At 47.9% G+C, this 24,625-nt stretch overlaps 3 protein-coding genes and 1 long non-coding RNA gene across 5 annotated transcripts in view; all 4 read left to right on the top strand.

The window, feature by feature from the left end:
- Positions 1 to 7,340, top strand: DOHH (deoxyhypusine hydroxylase). 2 transcript variants are annotated; one of them, XM_083484138.1, is made up of 5 exons: positions 1 to 316; positions 3,080 to 3,386; positions 4,265 to 4,341; positions 5,389 to 5,626; positions 6,768 to 7,340. In XM_083484138.1, exons 2-5 carry the CDS (start codon positions 3,113 to 3,115, stop codon positions 7,082 to 7,084), a joined length of 906 nt encoding a protein of 301 aa, XP_083340264.1. In that variant the 5' UTR covers positions 1 to 316; positions 3,080 to 3,112; the 3' UTR covers positions 7,085 to 7,340. The 2 variants fall into 2 exon arrangements, with proteins under 2 accessions (XP_083340264.1, XP_083340265.1); XM_083484139.1 differs by lacking the exon at positions 1 to 316 and adding an exon at positions 321 to 341.
- A 5,642-nt stretch (positions 7,341 to 12,982) lies between these two features.
- On the top strand, positions 12,983 to 15,194 carry SMIM44 (small integral membrane protein 44). The gene is made up of 3 exons (XM_083484266.1): positions 12,983 to 13,182; positions 13,658 to 13,932; positions 14,867 to 15,194. Exons 2-3 carry the CDS (start codon positions 13,749 to 13,751, stop codon positions 15,067 to 15,069), a joined length of 387 nt encoding a protein of 128 aa, XP_083340392.1. The 5' UTR covers positions 12,983 to 13,182; positions 13,658 to 13,748; the 3' UTR covers positions 15,070 to 15,194.
- Positions 15,195 to 16,306: 1,112 nt separating this feature from the next.
- Positions 16,307 to 24,625, top strand: part of LOC310697606 — a 54,946-nt gene continuing 46,627 nt past the window's right edge. The window contains exon 1 of the long non-coding RNA XR_014521092.1: positions 16,307 to 16,413. This is a non-coding gene — a long non-coding RNA (uncharacterized lncRNA). The remainder of the gene's footprint in view (positions 16,414 to 24,625) is intronic.
- SMIM24 (small integral membrane protein 24) lies at positions 17,406 to 22,971 on the top strand. The gene is made up of 4 exons (XM_083484258.1): positions 17,406 to 17,727; positions 19,070 to 19,202; positions 20,377 to 20,412; positions 21,144 to 22,971. The coding sequence occupies exons 1-4, from the start codon at positions 17,532 to 17,534 to the stop codon at positions 21,235 to 21,237; spliced, it is 459 nt and encodes a 152-aa protein (XP_083340384.1). The 5' UTR covers positions 17,406 to 17,531; the 3' UTR covers positions 21,238 to 22,971.

Below are 24,625 nucleotides of genomic sequence, written 5' to 3' on the forward strand. Positions count from 1 at the left end.
CCCGGCCTTCGCCCGTTCGGACTCACCCATTTGAAGCGGAGGTGAGGGGGGGGGAGAAAGGAAGAAAGGACCATTTGAGGCGAAAAAACTTTGTCGCTTCGCCCCTCTGAATTGAAGAAGAAGGAGAAGAAGAGAAATACGGAGGAAAAGGACCGCCTCCACCATTATTCCCCCCCCACAAGCTTCTCATTGTACTTGGTTCCGTCCGCCGCCTCATAGCCGAGCGGGCGTTCCGTCCGGCCAGTGCGCAGGCGCAGTGGTTTACCTGTCACCGCGCAGGCGCAGAAGGCTGCCTTGGAACGCGTGCGACTTAAAGGTGAGTGGGATAGACATCAAAGCGGGTGGGGAGCCGCCTGCATCCCTGTTGCCATGGAGACGGGATGGGAGGGGGCAGGGGAGCTACCCAGGGTTGGGGGGACAATGGGGGGGGGAGAATCTTGGGGTGGATTTGGGGTTGGTGGGTTGGGCCAGAGCTGATAATTTTATTTTGGCTCCTGCTGATTTGCATGTATTTGCATACATTTGCATATTCTGTCTGAGCTGCCGGCGACGTTCGTGGACCCCCTTGCTGATTTACATAGCTTTACATGCGTTTGTTAATTTGCATATTTGTTTACAGGTATTTGCATATCATTTATTTTGGTGCCTGCCAATGATTTTTTAAAATAATAATAATAATAATACCGTATATTTGTTGGTTTCATGAAATTTGTGCATCGCTCAATTGCAAAAAAGTAACCGCTCCAAAGGGTTGACCAAAGAAAGGCAGACAAAGCGGTGAAATTATCCATCAGGAAAATCAACAGCAATAATGAAAAAACTTTCAAAAAGTTAAAACAGCTACAGGCTGAGATCCCATTAAAACTTGCTTTTTAAACATCCCTGGAGGCTTGTTGAAAGAAGAATGTTTTTAAGCAGGTGCTGAAAAATTGCCTGCCAATGATTTGCGTTGATTTGTGCATTCTCTGGCATTGATTTGCATAGCTTTGCTCGTTAACAGCCTTGGCCGCTTCTGATTTGCACCTGTTTATTAAGCTTCCCAATTTTTTAACGAATTGAGGCCAAATTGCATCACATTTAACAGTTTTTCAAGAAAAAAGTTTATTTCCAACTATTTGTGTCCCAGTTTCCCCCTGTTACTGCTTGATGCTACAGTGATAGCATCATATACAGTTTATTTCTGGCATAGAGAGTGATTCTGAGCATGCATTTTCTATATTCTATATTCTGTTTCTCACTGGGCAAGAGCAAAAAGCTGCTTATTTGAAAGCAAATTACATCTTGCTCCCCACTCCTTTGGCCTTTAAAGGATTAACCCAGACCTCTGACCCACAAAATGTCCAAATCACATTTTGATCACATTTTGATGAGTTGGACTGTGCTGCACCTTACCAATACAGTAATTAATTTTTTTTTTGCATCAGTGTATACCTGGGAGTGTTTTCGCCAAAATGCTTTGGCCAGGTGTCGATTTGCGTGCTTGAGCAATAACATAAAAAATCTCCCATTTATGGGCGTCTTCCAAGACTTAAAAGCCAAACCATCTCCTGAGTCAACAATTATGTGTGTATCATAGAGTTGCCTGCAGGTGACTCTGAAATGGAATTTTACCAGCGACTCGGCTTGGCTTCCCCAGAAAATTTTGGATCTGGAACTTTTCTCCCCTCTGCAATGGGAGAGATCCAATCGTTTTGTTTACCCCACAGAAGCCAAACAAGCAAAAATTAAACCAACTGCAATTCATGTTAATTTGACACCTTCCAAAAATATATGGACCAAAGGAGTTGGACATTTGCTTGAACTCGCTGCAAATTCAGGGTGGATAAAAATCAATGGTTTAAAAAAATAATAATCAGATTTTAAAATTTAAATTGGATTTTTTAAATAAAATCCTTTTGGAGGAAAAATCTTTCTAAAGATTTTCTATTTAAGTTACATTATAGTCCAAAGGTTATTCATCAGGAAATAAGGATTTGTTTTAAGTTTTTCTGTGTGCTTAAACTCAGTCTAAGTTGTTTTTTTAAAAAAAAATTGTTTAGCCGCATCAGTTAACAAACATGGATACATATTCTATAATGTTATTGTTTAAGTTAAATAAATTGTTTAAATTGTTACTAAGGAAATGATTAGTTTTCTCCTTCCAATAAAGAACAGCAGAAAAGTTGTCCAAATATAAACAGTTAACTTATTAAACCTCACCATAATTTCATAATTACCTGTCTGTGTATTTCTAATAGTAGAACCAAATCGGTAATTTTTGATATAACTGTAAAAACTACTCTGAAAATTTATCAATCCAAATGAAACCTTCATCTGGTTTGTAAATATTAAGATGATACCAGCAAGAATGAGTCTTTCTGTAAAAAAAGGAAGAAGATTTAAATCAAGTCTTACTGACTGGTGATTTAAATCGTGATTTAATAGCGATTCGATTTAAATCTGCCCTGATTGCAATTTGCAAATTTTGGGCTTCGCTAAAAAGTTTGAACTCGCTAAAATGACTGAATGAATAAGAAACCACTCAGGCGACAAGGTTGAAAAAAGAATGGGATTGATTTAATAACTATCTAATAAAATACGGTTCCAACAACATCACTTGGCTATGCCCTAGACTAACTTCACAGATATAAGGGAACGTTGTTTTTCAATTATGGAATACAGGTAAGTTGAATGTAAAAGAAATTTGGAAACCGCAAAGAGATCGAGGGAAGTCAAATAGTATAGAAGGGACTCAAACCACTTTAGGAGAATAATCAGAACGTAACGAAAAAGAAAAGTGAATATGAAGGTAATGTCGTTCTAGGAATTTTGGGTATAAAACATTCAAATGATGGTTTGTAATCCTTCGATAATAAATTTTTGTTTCCCCCCCCCCAATGTTTAATTTTTACTTTTTTCACATTTCGTTCATGTATATATAGCTTTATTTTCTGTTCATGTGAATGCAACGAGTAATTTATTTTCTTGCCATGTAAATTTTAAAATGCAATAAAGTGATTTTAAAAGGGGGGGAAGTTTGGGCTTCTCCGAAACACGGACTTTCACACAAAAAACCACCCCTCTTTTTCTCTTCCTTTAGGTGTTTTTTGAAGTAGCTCCTGCCCGGACAACCATGGTGACGGAAAAGGAAATTGAACAGATCGGCCGGACGCTGGTGGACGCCGGTCAGCCCCTAAAAGCCCGTTTCCGGGCGCTATTCACCCTCCGAAACCTAGGGGGGGCTGCAGCCATTGAGTGGATCAGCCGAGGTTTTGGGGACGACTCTGCGCTCCTCAAACACGAACTGGCTTACTGCTTAGGGCAGATGCAAGACGAGAGAGCGATTCCAGTCCTCATTGAGGTTCTTCGAGACGCTAGCCAGGAGCCCATGGTCCGCCACGAAGCTGGTAAGAGGGGCTGTGTTGACAGATTGCAGGGGGGGCTGGTTTGGGGAACGCTTTTAACGTCTGGAGAATTATTATGGGACGCGGGCGGCGCTGTGGGTTAAACCACAGAGCCTCTTGGGCTTGCCGATCGGAAGGTCGGCGGTTCGAATCCCCGCAATGACGGGGTGAGCTCCCGTTGCTCGGTCCCAGTTCGAAAGCACGTCAAAGTGCAAGTACAGTGGTACCTCGGGTTAAGTACTTAATTCGTTCCAGAGGTCCGTACTTAATCTGAAACTGTTCTTAACCTGAAACACCACTTTAGCTAATGGGGCCTCCTGCTGCCGCCACGCCGCAAGAGCCCGATTTCTGTTCTTATCCTGAAGCACAGTTCTTAACTATTTCTGGGTTAGCAGAGTCTGTAACCTGAAGCGTATGTAACCTGAAGCGTATGTAACCCGAGGTACCACTGTAGATAAATAAGTACCCCTCCGGCGGGAAGGTAAACGCCGTTTCCGTGCGCTGCTCTGGTTCGCCAGAAGCGGCTCAGTCCTGCTGGCCACGTGACCCGGAAGCTGTACGCCGGCTCCCTCGGCCAGTAAAGCAAAATGAGCGCCACAACCCCAGAGTCATCCGCGACTGGACCTAATGGTCAGGAGTCCCTTTACCTTTAGGTCTAAACCACAGAGCCTAGGACTTGCCAATCAGAAGGTCAGCGGTTTGAATCCCCGCAATGACGGGGTGAGCTCCTGTTGCTCGGTCCCTGCTCCTGCCCACCTAGCTGTGTGTCTCCGTGGGGTCTACAGCGGGAGAGAGGGATATAAACAAATAAAATTAATAACACACACACACACATACCCCGCTTCCACCTTCGTATCTCATTCTCTCCCTGCTTTTGACAGGCGAGGCCCTCGGTGCCATTGGGAACCCCAAAGTTCTAGACGTCCTCAAACAATACTCCGAAGACCCTGTCGTCGAGGTAAATCCAGGGGATCCTTTGCAACTCTTCCCTGAACCTGACCCGATCCGAAAAGTTAACACCCCTCCATCTGTTTTTTTTTAATATATACCGTATTTTTTGCGCTATAGGACTCACTTTTCCCCTCCTAAAAAGTAAGGGGAAATGTGTGTGCGTCTTATGGAGCGAATGCAGGCTGTGCAGCTATCCCAGAAGCCAGAACAGCAAGAGGGATTGCTGCTTTCACTGCGCAGCGATCCCTCTTGCTGTTCTGGCTTCTGAGATTCAGAATATTTTTTTTCTTGTTCTCCTCCTCCAAAAACTAGGTGCGTCTTGTGGTCTGGTGCGTCTTATAGAGCGAAAAATACGGTAATTTCAATATTTCAACTGTGGAGAGACCTGGTCTGAGTAGAGATATTGGATTCTTGTCTTGTTACACATGTCTGGATAGATTAATCAACCGAAATGGCCTTTCAAAATCTGAAGTACGGTATATGATTTTTATCAGTTTTTTTAACATACCATTTTCAACAGTAATTAAACATACTTTTACACCTTATTCAATATTTTTGACTTCCACCAGTCCTGTCTGAAAATTTTCCAATCTAATCTCTCAGTATGCATTTCTTATCTTCCCTATTACATTTAAAACTCATAACCAATATCTCTATCTTTATCTGCTTCGTAAACACTTCGTATATTTCTCCTTACAAAACTAGCGTAATTTGTTGATTACAGTTGCTCTTCAAATAATTCATATGCTTCTTCCAATCTTCTGTAAATTTCTGGTCCCGCAGGTTTCGAATCCTTTCTGTCGTTTTGTCCAATTCTGCATAGTCCATTAATTTCGTCTGCCGTTCTTCTTTCGTCAGAATTTCCTCTCGCTTCCATTTCTGGGCTAACGATACTCTTGCCGCTGCTGTTACGTATAAAAACAGTTTAACATCTTGCCTATTAATATCCTGGCCTATAATACCAAGTAAAAATGCTTCCCTTTTTTTTAAAGAATGTATTTCATGTTCTTCACGAAATATACGTTCTTGAAAAAGACCCCTCCATCCTTTTCAGGTGGCAGAGACGTGTCAGTTGGCTTTGAAGAGACTGGAATGGCTTCAGGAACACCCGGCAGAAGCGTCCTCCGGTCCCTACTCCTCCGTAGACCCGGCGCCTCCATCCGAGGAGGCGGATGTGGAAAGGTTGCGGCAGGCTTTGCTGGACGATTCGCGGCCGCTGTTCGAGCGATACCGGGCCATGTTTGCCCTGCGCAACGTCGGCGGGGAAGCGGCTGTCTTGGCCTTGGCGGATGGTAAGTCCTCGCTTCTCTTGGGCCAGAGATTTTGCCTGGTCAGCGGCTCTGGCCGGAATTTGGACCCGCTCACCTGCTTGCCTCGGACCCTCGTACCTACGGGACCGCCTCTCCCGGTATGCCCCACGGAGAGCCTCAAGGTCCATAAATAGCAACACCCTAGTGGTCCCGGGTCCTAAGGAAGTCAGATTAGCCTCAACCAGAGCCAGGGCCTTTTCAACACTGGCCCCGGCCTGGTGGAATGCTCTGTCTCATGAGACCAGGGCCCTGCGGGATCGGATTTCTTTCCGCAAGGCCTGTAAGACAGAGTTGTTCCGCCTGGCCTTTGGCTTGGGTCATTTTGGACTCACAGCTGTCCATGGAGGCGTAGGTTAATTCTGTGTCCAGGGCGGCTGTCTACCAGATCCATCTGGTACGCAGGATGAGACCCTCCCTGCCTGCAGACTGTCTGGCCAGAGTGGCGCATGCTCTGGTTATCTCCCGCTTAGACTACTGCAATGCGCTCTCCGTGGGGCTACCTTTGAAGGTGACCCAGAAACTGCAATTGATCCAGAATGCGTAAGCCAGACTGGTGACTGTGAGTGGCCGCCAGGACCACATAACACCGGTCCTGAGAGATCTGCATTGGCTCCCAGTACGTTTCCGAGCACAATTCAAAGTGTTGGTGCTGACCTTGAAAGCCCTAAACGGCCTTGGTCCAGTATATCTGAAGGAGCGTCTCCACCCCCATCGTTCTGCCCGGACACCTGGGTCCATCTCCTGAGGGCCTTCTGGCGGTTCCCTCACTGCGAGAAGCCACGTTACAGGGAACCAGGCAGAGGGCCTTCTCGGTGGTGGCGCCCGCCCTGTGGAACACCCTCCCGTCAGATGTCAAGGAAATAAGCAGCTATCTTCTCTTTAAAAGACATCTGAAGGCAGCCCTGTTCAGGGAAGTTTTTACTATTTAGTGCTGTATTGTTTTTAACACTTGATTGGAAGCCGCCCAGAGTGGCTGGGGATACTCAGCCAGGTGGGCGGGGTATAAATAATAAATTATTATTATTGGGAACACTACAAGCCTTGGCTCTTAAAAATAACACAAGGCGCTAGTCCTCAAGCCCCTTTCCTGAACTGCGATTCTCCTCTCCCCTCCACCCTCAAGGCCTCCGCTGCGGCAGCGCCCTCTTCCGCCACGAGGTCGCCTACGTCCTCGGACAGCTGCAACACGAGGCCAGCGTCCCGCAGCTGACGGCCTCGCTGGAGGACGGCGCCGAGAGCCCCATGGTGCGCCACGAGTGCGCTGAGGCCCTGGGCTCCATCGCCCGGGCCTCGTGCCTCTCCGCCTTGCAGGCCCACGCCCAGGACAAGGAGCGCGTCGTGCGGGAGAGCTGCGAGGTAGCGCTGGACATCTACGACTATGAGAACGGCGGCGATTTCCAGTACCCCGACGGACTGAGCAAGCTGAAGACATCGGACTGAAAAGGGCACTGAGAGCTGGCCGAGTCTCGGCCGCCGCGATCTCATCCCGGTTTGGATTCCCGCAGCGCCGGACGGGGAGACGCAAGACGTCTCGCCTCCGTTTCTAATTTGCGGCCTGTTTCTCTGCTTGGTGGTTGGTGGGTAACGGGTACCTACATCTCGATAGCGGGTTCTGTTCCGGATCTGGTGACTTTTCTGTTTCCCCTTTCTCATTTTTGCAAATATATGTTCACGCGTATTTATTTCGCTTTGAAAACTGACTGCCGACTCTTGTGGTAGCGTCAAATGAATGAATGAATATTTATTTGCGTCAGCCATCGGCCGTAGCAATACAATGGTACCTTGGGTTACATACGCTTCAGGTTACATACGCTTCAGGTTACAGACTCTGCTAACACACAAATAGTGCTTCAGGTTAACAACTTTGCTTCAGGATGAGAACAGAAATCGTGCTCCAGCGGCGCGGTGGCAGCAGAAGGCCCCATTAGCTAAAGTGGTGCTTCAGGTTAAGAACGGACCTCCGGAACAAATTAAGTACTTAACCCGAGGTACCACTGTAAAACAACACTACGATATACAAAGAATAGAAATAAAAAGTCAATTGTATAAAATATGTTTTTGGGTTTTGAATCCATGGTCAAGTAGTGGATCTTATTCCGATTGCCCCAGCTAAAAACATTGCCACCTTTGCCGTCACCTGCTCATCTGGATCTGGCCAGAGAAAGGACCCTGGGGCAGTGGCTGGGCGACCCGGGATGGACGATAAAAGAGGGGTGATAATCTCATTCCTCTTTTATAAAGAGGGCAAGCCAGAAGGGCGTGCGCCACCGATTCAGGACTGCCATCTCCACAGGGACGTTTTCCAGGTGGGATCTGTTGGAATCGTCCCTAAAGTCCAGCCGAGGGCAAGACGTTCAATCTTGCGAGAGTAAAAACGCGCTTATTTTACAATTGCTTGGTTATGCAGAGAGGGTGCCAGAGAGTCGAAAGGGGAAGGTGGAAAATAGCCACGCCATGGGCAAAATTTCCTTATTGTGGCCAAGTTGTTCTGACACTCGATATCATTTAGTTAAAAGTAAAAGGACCCCTGACCGTTAGGTCCAGTTGTGGCCGACTCTGGGGTTGCGGCGCTCATCTCGCTTTACTGGCCAAGGGAGATGGCGTACAGCTTCTGGGTCATGTGGCCAGCAGGACTAAGCCGCTTCTGGCGAACCAGAGCAGCGCACGGAAACGCCATTTACCTTCCCGCCGGAGTGGTACCTATTTATCTACCTGCACTTTGACGTGCTTTCAAACTGCTAGGTGGGCAGGAGCAGGGACTTAGCAATGGGAGCTCACCCCGCCGACCTTCTGATCGGCAAGTCCTAGGCTCTGTGGTTTAACCCACAGCGCCACCCGCGTCCCATATATATATATATATATATATATATATATATATATGCAGGTTTTGGTGTCTTCGGGTGTCTTCCCGTGTAAGAGTTGGGGTGTCTAGGCGACGTTTCGACGAGGTCTCACTCGTCATCTTCAGGCTGGTGCTTTCGGCTTCTTGTTACTGGAACAGAGCAGGATCTCAGTATTTGAGTTCCTATAAATACTGTTGAGGGGGTGTGGTGTATAGCCTCAAACGTTCTGGGCAGAGAGGAAGTTCCCAGGTTAGTGTGCCTTTTCTTCTTTTGTTCCTTAATTACTTGAGGGATATCTTGAGTGATTTCTTGAGTGATATTCTGAGTACCACTTAGGTGGGTCATTAGGTGTGGATTAGTTGCTAAAGCTTTCGTGTCTTGACCTCTTGAGCTTGTGAAGAGTTTTTCTGAGAAGATGGCTGTACTGCACTTAGTTGTGCTCTGGCTTGGCTTCGTGTATAGGGGCGAGCTGTGGTTTTGTGCCCTGTGCCAGCCAGATCTGTGTAGGGATTGCAGGGGGGTGCAGCATCCGGAGGTGCCACTATGGTTTGGCTACTGGATGGTGTCTGTAATTTATCTGTGGAGAGGGTCTGGGTTTGGGTCTGGTGTGGTTGATTGGTGATGGCGTTCTGTGTGCCTCTGGTTCTGGTGTCGGTTTTTGTGGGGAGGGCTAATTTCCAGATGTCTGGCAGGCGGGACGTGTCGTCACGCTTGTTCATGTTGTGAGGGTGTTTCTCTATCTCGATGGCTTCCATGATTATTCTCTTGTGGTGATGTTCCATGTTAAAGAGCAATTTGGAATCTGCAAAATTAATTTCGTGTCCTGTTTCTTTCATGTGTTGGAAAAGAGAGGAAGTTTTTTCTTCTTTTTTGACGGCATTCTTGTGTTCTGCGATACGTGCATTTATTCGTCTGTTTGTTTGTCCAATGTACGTGGCTGGGCAGACTTTGCAGGGTATTTCATAGACCCCTTGGTTTTCCAACTGGATTTTATCTTTGGGGTTTCTGAGGATATTGGCTATTTTTTGGTTGGTGCAAAAGGCTGTTTTGATATTGTGTTTATGGAGGATTTTGCTAATTTTATCTGTAGTGCCCTTGATATAAGGAAGGAGGGCCATGCCATTGTTTTCTTCTGTGTCTTGGTTTTTGGGGGGTGTTTCTTTTTGGATTAGCTTCGTAACCCTGTTTTGCTGGTATCCATTGGCGATTAACACATTTGAGAGATTCTGTAACTCAGTTGTCAAGTGGTCTTTGTCAGCCAGGCGTTTGGTTCTGGAGATGAGAGTCTTGGCTACGGAGTTTATTTGTGCAGGGTGGTGGTGTGATTGTGCATGTAAGTAGCGGTTGGTGTGTGTTTTTTTCCGGTAGATAGTGTGTCCTAGGGAGCCATCAGGTTTTTTGTAGATTAGGACGTCAAGGAAGGGAAGTTGGTTGTTGGCTTCTATTTCCATAGTGAATTGTATTTTGGGGTGTAGGCTGTTGAGATGTGTGAGGAAGCTATCTAGTTTTTCTTTCCCGTGTGGCCAAATTACAAAGGTGTCGTCAACATATCTGAGCCAAAGTTTGGGTTTGTGTTCTGACTTGCCTACACCCCAAAATACAATTCACTATGGAAATAGAAGCCAACAACCAACTTCCCTTCCTTGACGTCCTAATCTACAAAAAACCTGATGGCTCCCTAGGACACACTATCTACCGAAAAAAAACCCATACCAACCGCTACTTACATGCACAATCACACCACCACCCTGCACAAATAAACTCCGTAGCCAAGACTCTCATCTCCAGAACCAAACGCCTGGCTGACAAAGACCACTTGACAACTGAGTTACAGAATCTCTCAAATGTGTTAATCGCCAATGGATACCAGCAAAACAGGGTTACGAAGCTAATCCAAAAAGAAACACCCCCCAAAAACCAAGACACAGAAGAAAACAATGGCATGGCCCTCCTTCCTTATATCAAGGGCACTACAGATAAAATTAGCAAAATCCTCCATAAACACAATATCAAAACAGCCTTTTGCACCAACCAAAAAATAGCCAATATCCTCAGAAACCCCAAAGATAAAATCCAGTTGAAAAACCAAGGGGTCTATGAAATACCCTGCAAAGTCTGCCCAGCCACGTACATTGGACAAACAAACAGACGAATAAATGCACGTATCGCAGAACACAAGAATGCCGTCAAAAAAGAAGAAAAAACTTCCTCTCTTTTCCAACACATGAAAGAAACAGGACATGAAATTAATTTTGCAGATTCCAAATTGCTCTTTAACATGGAACATCACCACAAGAGAATAATCATGGAAGCCATCGAGATAGAGAAACACCCTCACAACATGAACAAGCGTGACGACACGTCCCGCCTGCCAGACATCTGGAAATTAGCCCTCCCCACAAAAACCGACACCAGAACCAGAGGCACACAGAACGCCATCACCAATCAACCACACCAGACCCAAACCCAGACCCTCTCCACAGATAAATTACAGACACCATCCAGTAGCCAAACCATAGTGGCACCTCCGGATGCTGCACCCCCCTGCAATCCCTACACAGATCTGGCTGGCACAGGGCACAAAACCACAGCTCGCCCCTATACACGAAGCCAAGCCAGAGCACAACTAAGTGCAGTACAGCCATCTTCTCAGAAAAACTCTTCACAAGCTCAAGAGGTCAAGACACGAAAGCTTTAGCAACTAATCCACACCTAATGACCCACCTAAGTGGTACTCAGAATATCACTCAAGAAATCACTCAAGATATCCCTCAAGTAATTAAGGAACAAAAGAAGAAAAGGCACACTAACCTGGGAACTTCCTCTCTGCCCAGAACGTTTGAGGCTATACACCACACCCCCTCAACAGTATTTATAGGAACTCAAATACTGAGATCCTGCTCTGTTCCAGTAACAAGAAGCCGAAAGCACCAGCCTGAAGATGACGAGTGAGACCTCGTCGAAACGTCGCCTAGACACCCCAACTCTTACACGGGAAGACACCCGAAGACACCAAAACCTGCATTCCTGTACCCGTGAAAATCTACGAAAGCATATATATATATATATATATATATATATATATATATATAACCTGCATATATATATATATATATATATATATATATATATATATATATCAGTCCACAACCAAAGAGTAGGGGGACACCCAACACCCAAGACCCCTCCCCCACCAACAGATGCCAAGCTGGAAAGAGGATTATGAATCGGTTTCGTACACACAAAGTAATAAGAGGATTGTGGAAGGCTGATTCGGAAAGGGATTTCGGGGGAAAGGGAATATTGCGGGCTTGCTTCTGCGTGAAAGCAACCTCCTTTAGCCAAAAACCATCGCGGATTAGGTTTACCGGGGCTTAAACGTTTAAAAGCAGATCAGGCTTGGCAGAACCCGTTTTCAATGTCAAGGCTTTCAGGAGCCGCTCCCCAGAGGCCGATTCCAAAGCGCGGTGTCAAAAAGGATCACTGCCTTGTCATGGTGAAGGGGCTTGAATAACTCAGAGAAGCTATGAGCTATGCCAGGGGTAGGCAAGTTAAGGCCTGGGTGCAGGATCCGGCCCAATCACCTTCTCAATCCGGCCCGCGGACGGTCCGGGAATCAGCGTGTTTTTACATGAGTAGAATGTGTGCTTTTATTTAAAATGCATCTCTGGATTTTTTGTGGGGCATATGAATTCGTTCATTCCCACCACCACCCCTTCAAAATATAGTCCGGCCCCCCACAAGGTCTGAGGGACAGTGGACCGGCCCCCTGCTGAAAAAGTTCCCTTGTTAGACCAGCCTTTTACTCCAAAACAATGAGGACTGCAATCTTGTTTGCCGTGTTTATTTCATTCATCCCCTGTGGTCTGAGGAAGAAAGTGAATCCTTTGCTTCTAGGTAAAGGTAAAGGGACCCCTGACCTTTAGGTCCAGTCGTGGCCGACTCTGGGGTTGTGGCGCTCATCTCGCTTTACTGGCTGAGGGAGCCGGCGTACAGCTTCCAGGTCATGTGGCCAGCAGGAAGAAGCCGCTTCTGGCGAACCAGAGCAGCGCACAGAAATGCCATTTACCTTCCTGCCGGAGCGGTACCTGTTTATCTACTTGCACTTTGACGTGCTTTCGAACTGCTAGGTTGGCAGGAGCAGGGACCGAGCAACGGGAGCTCACCCCGTTGCAGGGATTCAAACCATCGACCTTCTGATCGGCAAGTCCTAGGCTCTGTGGTTTAACCCACAGCTCCACCCGTGTCCCTTGCTTCTGTGTACTGCAGCGCGAATTAACGGGCAGCTGAGACTCAAAATAGTGGATTCTCTGCCTGCCTGCCTGCCTTCATCCCAACCCTCCCCTCTCAAAATCCCCAGCTACGATCTGCTTAGCTGATTTTAAGAGATCAGCTCATGGGGAGGGGGAGGGAGCCCAGAATAGTAGATTTGTCTTCTGCAGATTTTTTTTTGGGGGGGGAGGAAAGGGGGGAGATGTCTGGAAGAGGGGAAGCTTTGAGCAAGGATATCTGTATTTAAAATAAAATTTTAAAAGCTGGCTGGGTGGTTGCGCGGAGCCTTTGCTCTCCAGCTGTTGGCAAACAGCATCTTTCACCCCTAAAAAGTCGACAGATCAGCAGGAACGCTTTGCGGAGTCTTTCGAGTCGTGCCAATCGATGATTTTGCATCGCACACCAGCTGTTCCCTGTCGCCAGGTAAGTCGCTTCCTGCAAATCCCAGAAAACAAAAGCTAGGTTTAGAAATTTAGCCTTAGCCGCAAACTGAGGTAGCTTGATTTGCAGCCTGCCCAAAAAGGACATTGAGCTTGGTGCAACGGGTGGCACCGGCGTTGTACACTCACCGTATTTTTTTTTGCTCTTTAAGACTCACTTTTCCCCTCCTAAAAAGTAAGAGGAAATGTGTCTGCGTCTTATGGAGCGAATGCAGGCTGCACAGCTATCCCAGAAGCCAGAACAGCAAGAGGGATTGCTGCTTTGGCTGCACAGCGATCCCTCTTGCTGTTCTGGCTTCTGAGATTCAGAATGTTTTGTTTCTTGTTTTCCTCCTCCAAAAACTAGGTGTGTCTTGTGGTCTGGTGCGTCTTATAGAGCGGAAAATACGGTGAGTGTACCAAACTCAATGTCCTTTTTGGGCAGGTTATTGTCTTGCCCCTGTCTATTTCTTCCCCAGAACATCCATCAAGCGAAACCTAAGTGACGATCGCTGATTGGGGAAGGAAGGGGAACGAGGCGCCGGGGACCCGGGTGCGAATCCTTGCTTGATGCAGTCCGGAGAGGAGGAGGAGGAGGGGGGTGACCTCTTCAGAGATTACAAACCTCCCTCGCTGGATTCAATCCGCCTGCCCCGCTATGCCTTGTATCTTCTGATGGCTGTGATCATCGTGGTCGTGGTCGCTTACGCAATTGTGGGTCACCTCATCAACGACCTCGCACATGACTTTGCGGGTGAGTGGCAGATCTCCTAGAAGCTCCCCCTTTCCCCCCCAAGTTGCTGGTCCTCAGGACCAGTTTGAGTGCCGTATTTTCCGCTCCATAAGACGCACTTTTTTCCCTCCTAAAAAGTAAGGGGAAATGTCTGTTCGTCTTAATAATGATAAATAGCAGAATGCAGGCACCCTATATATAGAAAGGAGCAAACCAGGGATATTTTAGGGAGCAGGCTAGCAGGCGGGGCCCATGACTTATATCCTAGAAGCCTAAAAAGATAAAGGGACCCCTGACCATTAGGTCCAGTCATGGCCGACTCTGGGGTTGCGGCGCTCATCTCGCTTTACTGGCCGAGGGAGCCGGCGTACAGCTTCCGGGTCATGTGGCCAGCAGGACTAAGCCGCTTCTGGCGAACCAGAGCAGCGCACGGAAACGCCGTTTACCTTCCCGCCAGAGTGGTACCTATTTAGTATCTACTTGCACTGGTGTGCTTTCGAACTGCTAGGTGGGCAGGAGCAGGGACCGAGCAACGGGAACTCACCCTGTCATTGCGGGGATTCGAACCACCGACCTTCTGATCGGCAAGTCCTAGGCTCTGTGGTTTAACCCACAGCGCCACCCGCGTCCCATTCCTAGGAGCCTACACAACACAAAACACTGTTGCTGTATGTAAGTTTTATTTGATTTGTTTTTTTTATCTTGTATTTTGGAAATGTACATCCAGGTTGTTTTTTCCTTTAAATTTTTGGGGGGCCCCAAGAGAGTGAGGCCCTAAGCTAGAGCTTGTTTTGCTTATCTGTAAACCCTGGCGTGCTCTGGTCCATGGGGTCACGAAGAGTCGGACACAACAAACGACTAAACAACAACAACAAAATCCGGCACTGCGACATACCCAGCTTTCTTCTGTCCACACCTGCTGGTTTTAATTTTCTCTTTTTCCCCCCACGGTTAGATTGGGCCTTTGGCCCCAAACTGGAAGAGAGGAAGAGGCTGGAAGAGGCCTCGGACGGATGTGAGATTGCAGCCTTTCCCGACCATCGCCTGGCTTGGCAAAAGGGTGCCCCTTTCCCAGGGGTGGAGTGTGTGGCGGGCCGCATCCTGCACCCCCTACCTGGGATGGAGACGGGCTGTGCATCGCCTTCAGCAACTGGCTGAGTCGTGCTTGGATCAGCTGGAGAGATGATTCCCCCAGACATACTGAATATATATATATATCACCCCTGGATATGAATGTCCAGACTCCCTGTGACGTCTATTTCTTTCCTTTCCTTTCCCCCCCGTTTTGTGCCTGATTTTATCACGAAGAAACTGCCACCTCCAGCGACCTTCGTACCCAGGAAAGCTAACCCAGGATACATGTTGGCCCTCTCGAAAAATCTCACTGCTCAGAGATGGAGGTGTTTGTAACATTAAAAACGGGCATGGCATACGAGTCCTGCCAGTCGTCTTGCAGTCCATGGGACTCTCAAGAGTCTCCTCCAGCACCAGAATTCAAAAGCATCCATTCTTCGGCGATCAGCCTTCTTTATGGTCCAGCTCTCACTTCCATACATCACTACTGGGAAAACCAGAGCTTTACTATACGGACCTTTGTCAGCAAGGTGATGTCTCTGCTTTTTAAGATGCTGTCTAGGTTTGTCATTGCTCGATACATGAATAGTATACCTTATTTATCTAAGAACACAGGCGGTTTTTATTGAGTATGCTTTGCGTGACCATAGGTTTGTTTGTTGCTGTGTTGCTACTGTCAAAATCTGGGGCAGCCGGCCTCCCTCGGAACGAGGTTTCCCACAACACCACACATGACAGGCCCTTTAATGTTTAATCCGGACCCACAAAGTACCAGCTGCCTTCGTGCCGCCGCCACAAATCTGGAGCCATCCTTCCCACTAAGTAAGGAGATGGACTTGGATTCCTGAAGAGCAAACCCAACCTAATTGGTGCTTTCCCAAATGGTACGTGAGCAGAAAATCTGACCCGCTCCCAGGTTTTGAGATGCAATTGTCCGGCGGAGCGATGCGTACAAAAATCCCATCTGCTGCGGTAAAGTTCGGAAAGGCCTGCGTTGGTGGAAACAGCATGCAAAATGTGCAAGGGCATGTTTTTTCATGTGTGGTGGACTTGCAAAGGGGTAAAAGAGTATTGGGAAATGATCCATAACAAATTGGGGGGGGGGGGATGTTTAAAAGCACTTCCCTCCCCAAAAAAACCCAGAGTCCTTTCTCAAAACAAAACAAAACACTGTATTTTTCGCTCTGTAAGACGCACCAGACCACAAGACGCACCTAGTTTTTGGAGGAAGAAAACAAGAAAAAAAATATTCTGAATCTCAGAAGCCAGAAGAGCAAGAGGGATCGCTGCGCAGCGAAAGCAGCAATCTCTCTTGCTGTTCTGGCTTCTGGGATAGCTGCGCAGCCTGCATTCTCTCCATAAGACGCACACACATTTCCCCTTACTTTTTAGCAGGGAAAAAGTGAGTCTTATAGAGCAAAAAATACGGTAAGTACTTAACCCGAGGCACCACTGTAATTACAAACCACTGTTGAAATATAGAGAGCTGGACTTAACGACTGGAAAAAGGAGAACCTGAGAGGAGAATTGAATCTCAATGTTCCTCACCCAGCCACTCCCTTCCTGCCAGACTGGCACCGATTTTCCTGCGGCTGGCAGGGCGTCCACAGATCATGTGATGGTCAGAGTCCAAATGCCAGGAACAGATTGCCGTTTGCAGGTAAGAACAGTTGGGCATGTGCCAGGCCATTTAGGCTCCTCAAGGGACACGGGTGGCGCTCTGGGTTAAACCACAGAGCCTAGGACTTGCCGATCAGAAGGTCGGTGGTTTGAATCCCCGCAATGATGGGGTGAGCTCCCGTTGCTCGGTCCCTGCTCCTGCCAACCTAGCAGTTCGAAAGCATGTCAAAAGTGCAAGTAGATAAATAGGTACCGCTCTGGCGGGAAGGTAAACAGCGTTTCCGTGCGCTGCTCTGGTTCGCCAGAAGCGGCTTAGTCCTGCTGGCCACATGACTCGGAAGCTGTACGCCGGCTCCCTCGGCCAATAAAGTGAGATGAGCGCTGCAACCCCAGAGTCTGCCACGACTGGACCTAATGGTCAGGGGTCCCTTTACCTTTTTATTTTCATAGGAGAAACATTGGAGGGGTTGGAATAGGACGTCCCTATTTTCAGGGGAGAAACGTTGGAGGGGATGGAATAGGACGTCCCTCTTTTCATGGGAGAAACGTTGGAGGGGATGGAATAGGACGTCCCTCTTTTCACGGGAGAAACGTTGGAGGGGATGGAATAGGACGTCCGTATTTTCATCGGGGAAATGTTGGAGGGGGTGGAATAGGACGTCCCTCTTTTCACGGGAGAAACATTGGAGGGGATGGAATAGGACGTCCCTCTTTTCACGGGAGAAACGTTGGAGGGGATGGAATAGGGCGTCCCTATTTTCACGGCAGAAACGTGGAGGGGATGAGTGCCACAAAAGCAGCCGGGATCTGTTTCGTGTCCACCTGCATGTGAAAGCAGAGTGGCTTGTTCCTTGCCCTGGCCGAACCCTTGTTCCACGGGCATCTCACGTGAAGGCAGAGCTGCCTGACGGAACTGCCATTATCAAATGCCCTTTGATTCAGAGTCCAGAGTTAAGCCTGCAAGGAAAGTAGATATCTCCTGTCTCACACACATGAATACAGAAACCAGGAAGGACAGACCTGCCTCACCGAACAGCACATATCGAAGCAACGCGATGGAGGCATTCTCATGCCTGCCTCTGCTCCTGGGAATTTTCTTCGCCCCCTGTGCCCACGGCCAAGGTAGGAGTGTGCCAAGGGCTCCCCGGGAAGGAATTAGGTTCGGATACAGGTGGCAGAACTTGTTCAGAATCTTGCCAAGCAGAGCTGCACCTCCTAATTCGTAGAGGCAGCGTGGCCTAGTGGTTAGAGCATTGGGTGTGACCGTGCGGGCCAGTCGGGAGGATGAAATGAGAGGAGCGGGTGTATAGGCGAGTCCTCCAATACTAGAGGCTTAGGGCGTTGTCAGGGGGCGGGTGTCGGGGTGAAGGCCTTCTCTGTGGTGGCCCCTAAGCCGTAGAACTCCCTGCGCACAGAGGGGCACCTTCATTTTACGGCTCCTGGCAAATGTTGGACGCGCCATATGAACCTACCCGGATCCTGAGATCATCTTGAGGCCCACGTTCGTGTCCCCCCTCCTCGAGAGGTGCGGAGGGTGGCAACACGAGAGCGGGGCCTTCTCTGCAGTGGCTCCGTTTGTGGGAATGCTCTCCCCAGGGAAGTTCGCCTTCATTAGGTGGCAGGCAAAAACGTTCCTTTTTAACCAGGCCTTTGGTTGTTCCGAAGGACATCCTATACCCTTTTTGAAAGTATTTTGTGTGTGTGTCCGGGGGAGCTATTGACTTCTTGATTTAATTTTTATTAGGTACCGTATTTTTCGCTCTATAAGATGCACCAGACCACAAGACGCACCTAGTTTTTGGAGGAGGAAAACAAGAAAAAGATATTCTGAATCTCAGAAGCCAGAACAGCAAGAGGGATCGCTGCGCAGCGAAAGCAGCAATCCCTCTTGCTGTTCTGGCTTCTGGGATAGCTGCGCAGCCTGCATTCGCTCCATAAGACGCACACACACATTTCCCCTTACTTTTTAGGAGGGAAAAAGTGAGTCTTATAGAGCAAAAAAGATGGTATTTTGTGGTTTTATATCTTGAGTTGATTCTGTGAACCGCCCTGACACACACACACCAGGTATAGGGCGGTATATAAATCCACTAAATAATAAATAATAATAATAACCAGTGGCTTTTTTTCCTAAAAAAATTTTAATGTTTAGGGGGTACTCTCATTTTGACTCGAGAAAATCACCATTTAATAGTTCAGGTTGGGGGAAATAAATACATTAAATGGGCAAAAGTATAAAGATTCAACAACATGTTTAGGGGTACCCCCGTGTACCCCCAGAAAAAAAGCACTGATAATAATAATTATGCGCCCTGGCACATGAGACTTGAGGCGTCAATAGATAGAAGCCTCCTTATTTTTGGACTCCTCTTTGAAACACAGACCGGTAGCGATGGGGGGATGATGTAGCAACGCCCGGAGTTTTTCCGCTTGACCCAAAAGGACCTACCCTTAATCCGTTTAGGCGCCGTGACGGGTACCACAAACGGCTCCAGCGGTCTGCAGCCCTGGCTGGTGGGCCTTGCCGCCGTCCTCGGTTTCCTAGGCGTGGTATTCGTGGCCTCCCTCATCAATCGCTTCTTCTTCTCCAAGGAAAAGTAGGTCTCTCGCTTTTTGAAAGCTTCCTTCTTTATCCGCGAGCTGTTTCTCTCTCCCCAAGCCACAACTATTTATTCCTCCTCCTCCTCTTATTCCTTCTTCCTCTTCTTCCTTCTTCTTCTTCCTCCTCTTCTTCTTATTATTATTCCTCTTCTTCCTCCTCCTCCTCTTCCTCTTCTTCTCTTTCTTCCTCCTTCTTCTTATTATTCCTCTTCCTTCTCCTCCTCTTCTTCTTCTTTCTTCTTCTTCTTCTTCTCCTCTTTCTTCCTCCTCCTCTTCTTCTTCTTCCTCTACTTCCTCTTCTTATTCTTCCTCCTATTCTTCCTCCTCCTCCTCCTCTTCTTCCTCTTCTTCTTCTTCCTCTTCTTCTTCTTCCTCCTCTTCTTCTTCTTCGGCGATCCCTCGTAGCCGAGTAAGATTGTCTTCCCCAAACACGGTTTTAACAATGAGTCCGTAAGTGACTGTGGAGGCCAATTCTGGATCCCCATGTCCTTCCACAGTGGGGACATTGGTTTCCAGGCTGGAGTTGATCCCGGTGTGGATTTGCCAAACGTGCCTTCCTCTTAGCACATTTCTCCCTTGCGTCCTGAGTTCGAGTGTCTTCAAAGCCCACGACACCTTTGGTCAAGGCTGTTCTCCAACTGGAGCGCTCGCAGGCCAGTGTTTCCCAGTTGTCGGTGTTTATACTACATTTTTTTAGATTTGCCTTGAGAGAGTCTTTAAACCTCTTTTGTTGACCACCAGCATTACGCTTTCCATTTTTAAGTTTGGAATAGAGGAGTCGCTTTGGAAGACGATAGTCAGGCATCCGCAAAACACAACCAGTCCAACCATATGTCAGGAGTGCTCTGATGGTGTTTTCTGCTTGGCAGGGGGTTGGACTCGATGGCCCTTGTGGTCTCTTCCAACTCTATGATTCTATGATTCTATGATTCTATGAAGTTGATGTTGAAGAATCATCGCTTCAACACACAAGCGGCGGCCTCACGATTTCGCCTGGAGGTCTTGCGAGGGTGTTGAGGACATAGCAGGAATCCTGCTGGATCAGGCCCGTCAAGTCTGGGTGGTGGTTAGAATCACAGAATTGCAGAATTGGAATGGGACCCCAAGAAGCCGTCTAGTCCAACCCCTTCTGCTCCCCTTTCTCCAGTGACGACCTTGCTCTCTTTGCAGGGATGGCGAAGGGAAGTCGATGAGCACCGAACTTCGGTAAATATTGTGGCTTTTGTGATGGTGTGCGTTTGTGTGTGTCTATTTCGTTCCGTTTTAATTCTTTTGGCCGCAGATGCGATGGGCGTTCTGATTCGCCTGATACAGCAATTTTCTGATCTTCTGCTGCAAGTTTGTTTCTTTAAAACAAAAAAACCACTTTTATTTAAAGCATTATTCTTCTTTGGCGATCACTCGTAGCCGAGTAAGATTGTCTTCCATAAACATTTAAAGCATTAAAACAGCAAAATGACAGATTCTTAAAAAAACAAGGTACAATAAAGAAAGGCGTTTTTGCTATTTATACCTCATCCATCCGACTCAGTTTCCCCAGCACTCTGGGAGGCTTCCAACATATATAAAAACAGTGCTTTTTTCTTTAAAAAAATGTTTAGGGGTAGATACTCTCATTTTGGGATGCGGGTGGCACTGTGGGTTAAACCACAGGACCTAGGACTTGCCGATCAGAAGGTTGGCGGTTCGAATCCCCACGATGACGGGGTGAGCTCCCGTTGCTCAGTCCCTGCTCCTGCCCACCTAGCAGTTCAAAAGCACAAAGTGCAAGTAGATCAATAGGTACCGCTCTGGTGGGAAGGTAAACTGCCAACCTTCTGATCGGCAAGTCCTAGGCCCTGTGGTTTAACCCACAGCGCCACCCGCTGAGACTACTTCAGGTAGTGATAAAGCAGGATATCAAATCCAAACTCCTCCTCCTCTTCTTCTTCTTCCAGCCCAGGCAACATTTATGACAACATCGCCATGGATCCTGAAGAGGGGAGCTCTCACGGAAAGGAGCTAGATAGCGACAAAGTGACCAGCATGTAAAGTCCGGCTTGGGGGGGGTGAAGGACGAGGACAGCAGCCGGGAGCCGATGTGACTGGCCGCATGGTGCCAAATCTCCCCGTTCGGCCCAGCTCCAACAACCGACAACCTCTCCGAGTCTTGACCACCTTTGCCTCTAGGGATAAGGAGATTTCAGTTCATTCATCCCCCCAAATGCAGCCACAGAAATCTGGACATGATTATATCCAAGATTGTGCCAAGGGTCTGTTCCGGCGAGAGTGGGGGGTGTCCCAGGGAGATGCTCTGACAATACCAGGCAAGAAGGTGCAAAAGGAAGCGGAAACTGCTGGGATGAGGGCCGATTCGAATGCAGAACAGCCCTTTGAAACGACTCCAAGGAAAACCTTCAGAAGCGTCCCTAGAAGCAGTTCTTCTGCGCTGTCTCCCAAACCCTGATCTTTAAAAAGAAGCATTTCCCTGTTTTGTGTGAGAGATGTGGGAATGCCCTTGGTTCTCAAACTTCATCCATCCCGGAAGTCCGTTCCAAAACCAAACTCAAGGCGCACTGCTTTCCCATAGAAGGGAATGCAAAACGGATTAATCCATTCCAGGCTTTTAAAAACAGCAATTTGACATGGATTTTGCTATCTGACGAGACCGCCGATCCATAAAACGAAAGCGATAAACAATGTGCTGCAGTCGTGCCATTGATCCATCAGTAGCTGAACCGGGTTCCATACAGTTGCGAAAACAAAACGAAAGAGAGCCGCGAAAACAAAAATGCAAAATTACCGTATTTTTGGCTCTATAAGACTCACTTTTTCCCTCCTAAAAAGTAAGGGGAAATGTGTGTGCGTCTTATGGAGCGAATGCAGGCTGCGCAGCTATCCCAGAAGCCAGAACAGCAAGAGGGATTGCTGCTTTCACTGCGCAGCGATCCCTCTTGCTGTTCTGGCTTCTGGGATTCAGAATGTTTTCTTGTTTTCCTCCTCCAAAAACTAGGTGCGTCTTGTGGTCTGGTGCGTCTTATAGAGCGAAAAATACGGTAAATAGCAAAAACAGACAGACCTCAACGTAAGGCTCAAAACAGAAGCGTGGCACTCAAAACGGAGCACGTTCGGCTTCCGAAAAAAGTTCGCAAACCGGAACACTTCCTTCCGGGTTTGCAGCATTCAGGTTCCAAGTAGTTTGAGGACCAAGACGTTTGAGAACCAAGGGACCGCTGTACTCAGAAGAGGGATTCCTCTAGTTATCCTTGGGGAAGCCTCTATTTAGGAGAGAGATCGCTTCACGTGAGCAGGGAATGATTCTTCTTATAACCAGAGACATCCCTCTAGATATTATTTGAGGCATGCGTCTTTTTAGAAAAGGGATTCCTTTCTGATAACGGGGATTGCCTCTTCTAAGAGCAGGAATTGGGGGCAGAATCTGTATCCAGGCAGAACGTTGTTCCGCTTCCACTCCCCTGGCCTGCGGTCAGCGATTACGGCCGCCGCAGTCCGCAACGGGAAGACCACATCCCTGATTTGCAGGAATCTTTCATCGCAACCCTATTCCCTTCCCGCTAACATTTTCCAACAGAAAACACTGCTCTCGCAAGCAAAAGCTGTTTTTGGGGGGTGATCCAATTCCCCTTTCCTGCCTCGGCCAATTCAAGAGGAGTCGTGATTTTGGGTGGAGGGTGGCTTTTAAAAATCCATTAATCTGTGAAATGGACCGGCCTCTTTTGCAAGGATGAACACTGTGCTTTTCAATTAAAAAACCCAGGCTAATTAGATGCTGTTTGTTTCCTGCCTTGGGGCACAGAAGAGGGGAAGGAAGAAAAATATAAAGCAAGGGTTTTAGGCGGAAGCGGCACATGTGATTTCTACTTCAAGAGATGTGGACACCATGAGGACCAGAAACGTAGAATCTATGCATGCTTTCATATTGTGGAGCTGTGGGGAGGGGGGCAGAGGAGTTCTCTATCCGAGCGTTGTTGGTGCATTTGAAATGGAGGGGATTGTCCCCTAATAATAATAATAATAATAATAATAATAATAATAATAATAATTTATTATTTATATCCCGCCCATCTGGCTGGGTTTCCCCAGCCACTCTGGACGGCTTCCAACAAAACACTAAAATACAATAACCTATTAAACATTAAAAGCTTCCCTAAACAGGGCCGCCTTCAGATGTCTTCTAAAAGTTTGGTAGTTATTTTTCTCTTTGACATCAGACGGGAGGGCGTTCCACAGGGTGGGCGCCACCACCGAGAAGGCCCTCTGCCCGGTTCCCTGCCTCACTTCTCGCAGGGAGGGAACCACCAGAAGGCCCTCGGGATATGGACCCCAGTGTCCGGGCTGAATGATGGAGGTGGAGACGCTCCTTCAGGGATACTGGACTGAGGCCGTTTAGGGCTTTCAGGGTCAGCACCAACACTTTGCATTGTGCTCAGAAACGTCCCAGGAGCCAATGTAGGTCTTTCAGGACTGGTGTTATGTGGTCCCGGCAGCCGCTCCCAGTCCCCAGTCTGGCTGCTGCATTCTGGATTAGTTGTAGTTTCCGGGTCACCTTCAAAGGCAGCCCCACGTAGAGCGCATTGCAGTAGTCCAAGCGGGAGATAACCAGAGCATGCACCACTCTGGAGAGACAGTCTGCGGGCAGGGAGGGTCTCATCCTGTGCACCAGATTTAGCTGATAAAGGGCATTCCTGTCTCCCAGTTGTGTCCTTAAATAGTACAGTCCGGCAGGATTGCATCAGGTGACTTGTTGCATGTGGTAATGGGCTGTGATACCATCAATTAGGGCCCAGGCATGGCTAAACCTGGCCCTTTGGCATCTTAAGATATAGGATCAGCTGTCTACAACAACCTGCTTCAGAATCCGGTGCCCTAAAAACGAACACAAAGGGTTCCCTGTTTCCCTCGTGTCTGAAGTGGTGTGGGAGTGGGAGGGGCAGATCACGCTGAAACAGAACGGGAAGCGTCCCAGATTTGGAACAGCAGGTTCAAAGAATCGTAGAACTGTAGAGTTCGAAGGGAACCCCAGGACTCATCCAGTCCAACCCCCTTGCAATGCAGGAATCTCAGCTAAAGCATCCGAGACAATTTGCCATCCAACCTCTGCTTAACGCGGGTGGCGCTGTGGGTTAAACCACAGAGCCTTGGACTTGCCGATCAGAAGGTCAGCGGTTCAAATCCCTGCAATGACGGGGTGAGCTCCCGTTGCTCGGTCCCTGCTCCTGCCAACCTAGCAGTTTGAAAGCACCTCAAAGTGCAAGTAGATAAATAGGTAGCGCTCCGGCGGGAAGGTAAACGGCGTTTCTGTGTGCTGCTCTGGTTCGCCAGAAGCGGCTGAGTCATGCTGGCCACATGACCCGGAAGCTGTACGCTGGCTCCCTCGGCCAGTAAAGCGAGATGAGCACCGCAACCCCAGAGTCGGTCA

Source organism: Podarcis liolepis (assembly GCF_965112155.1).
Source record: "Podarcis liolepis genome assembly, chromosome: 18".
NCBI lineage: Eukaryota > Metazoa > Chordata > Lepidosauria > Squamata > Lacertidae > Podarcis > Podarcis liolepis.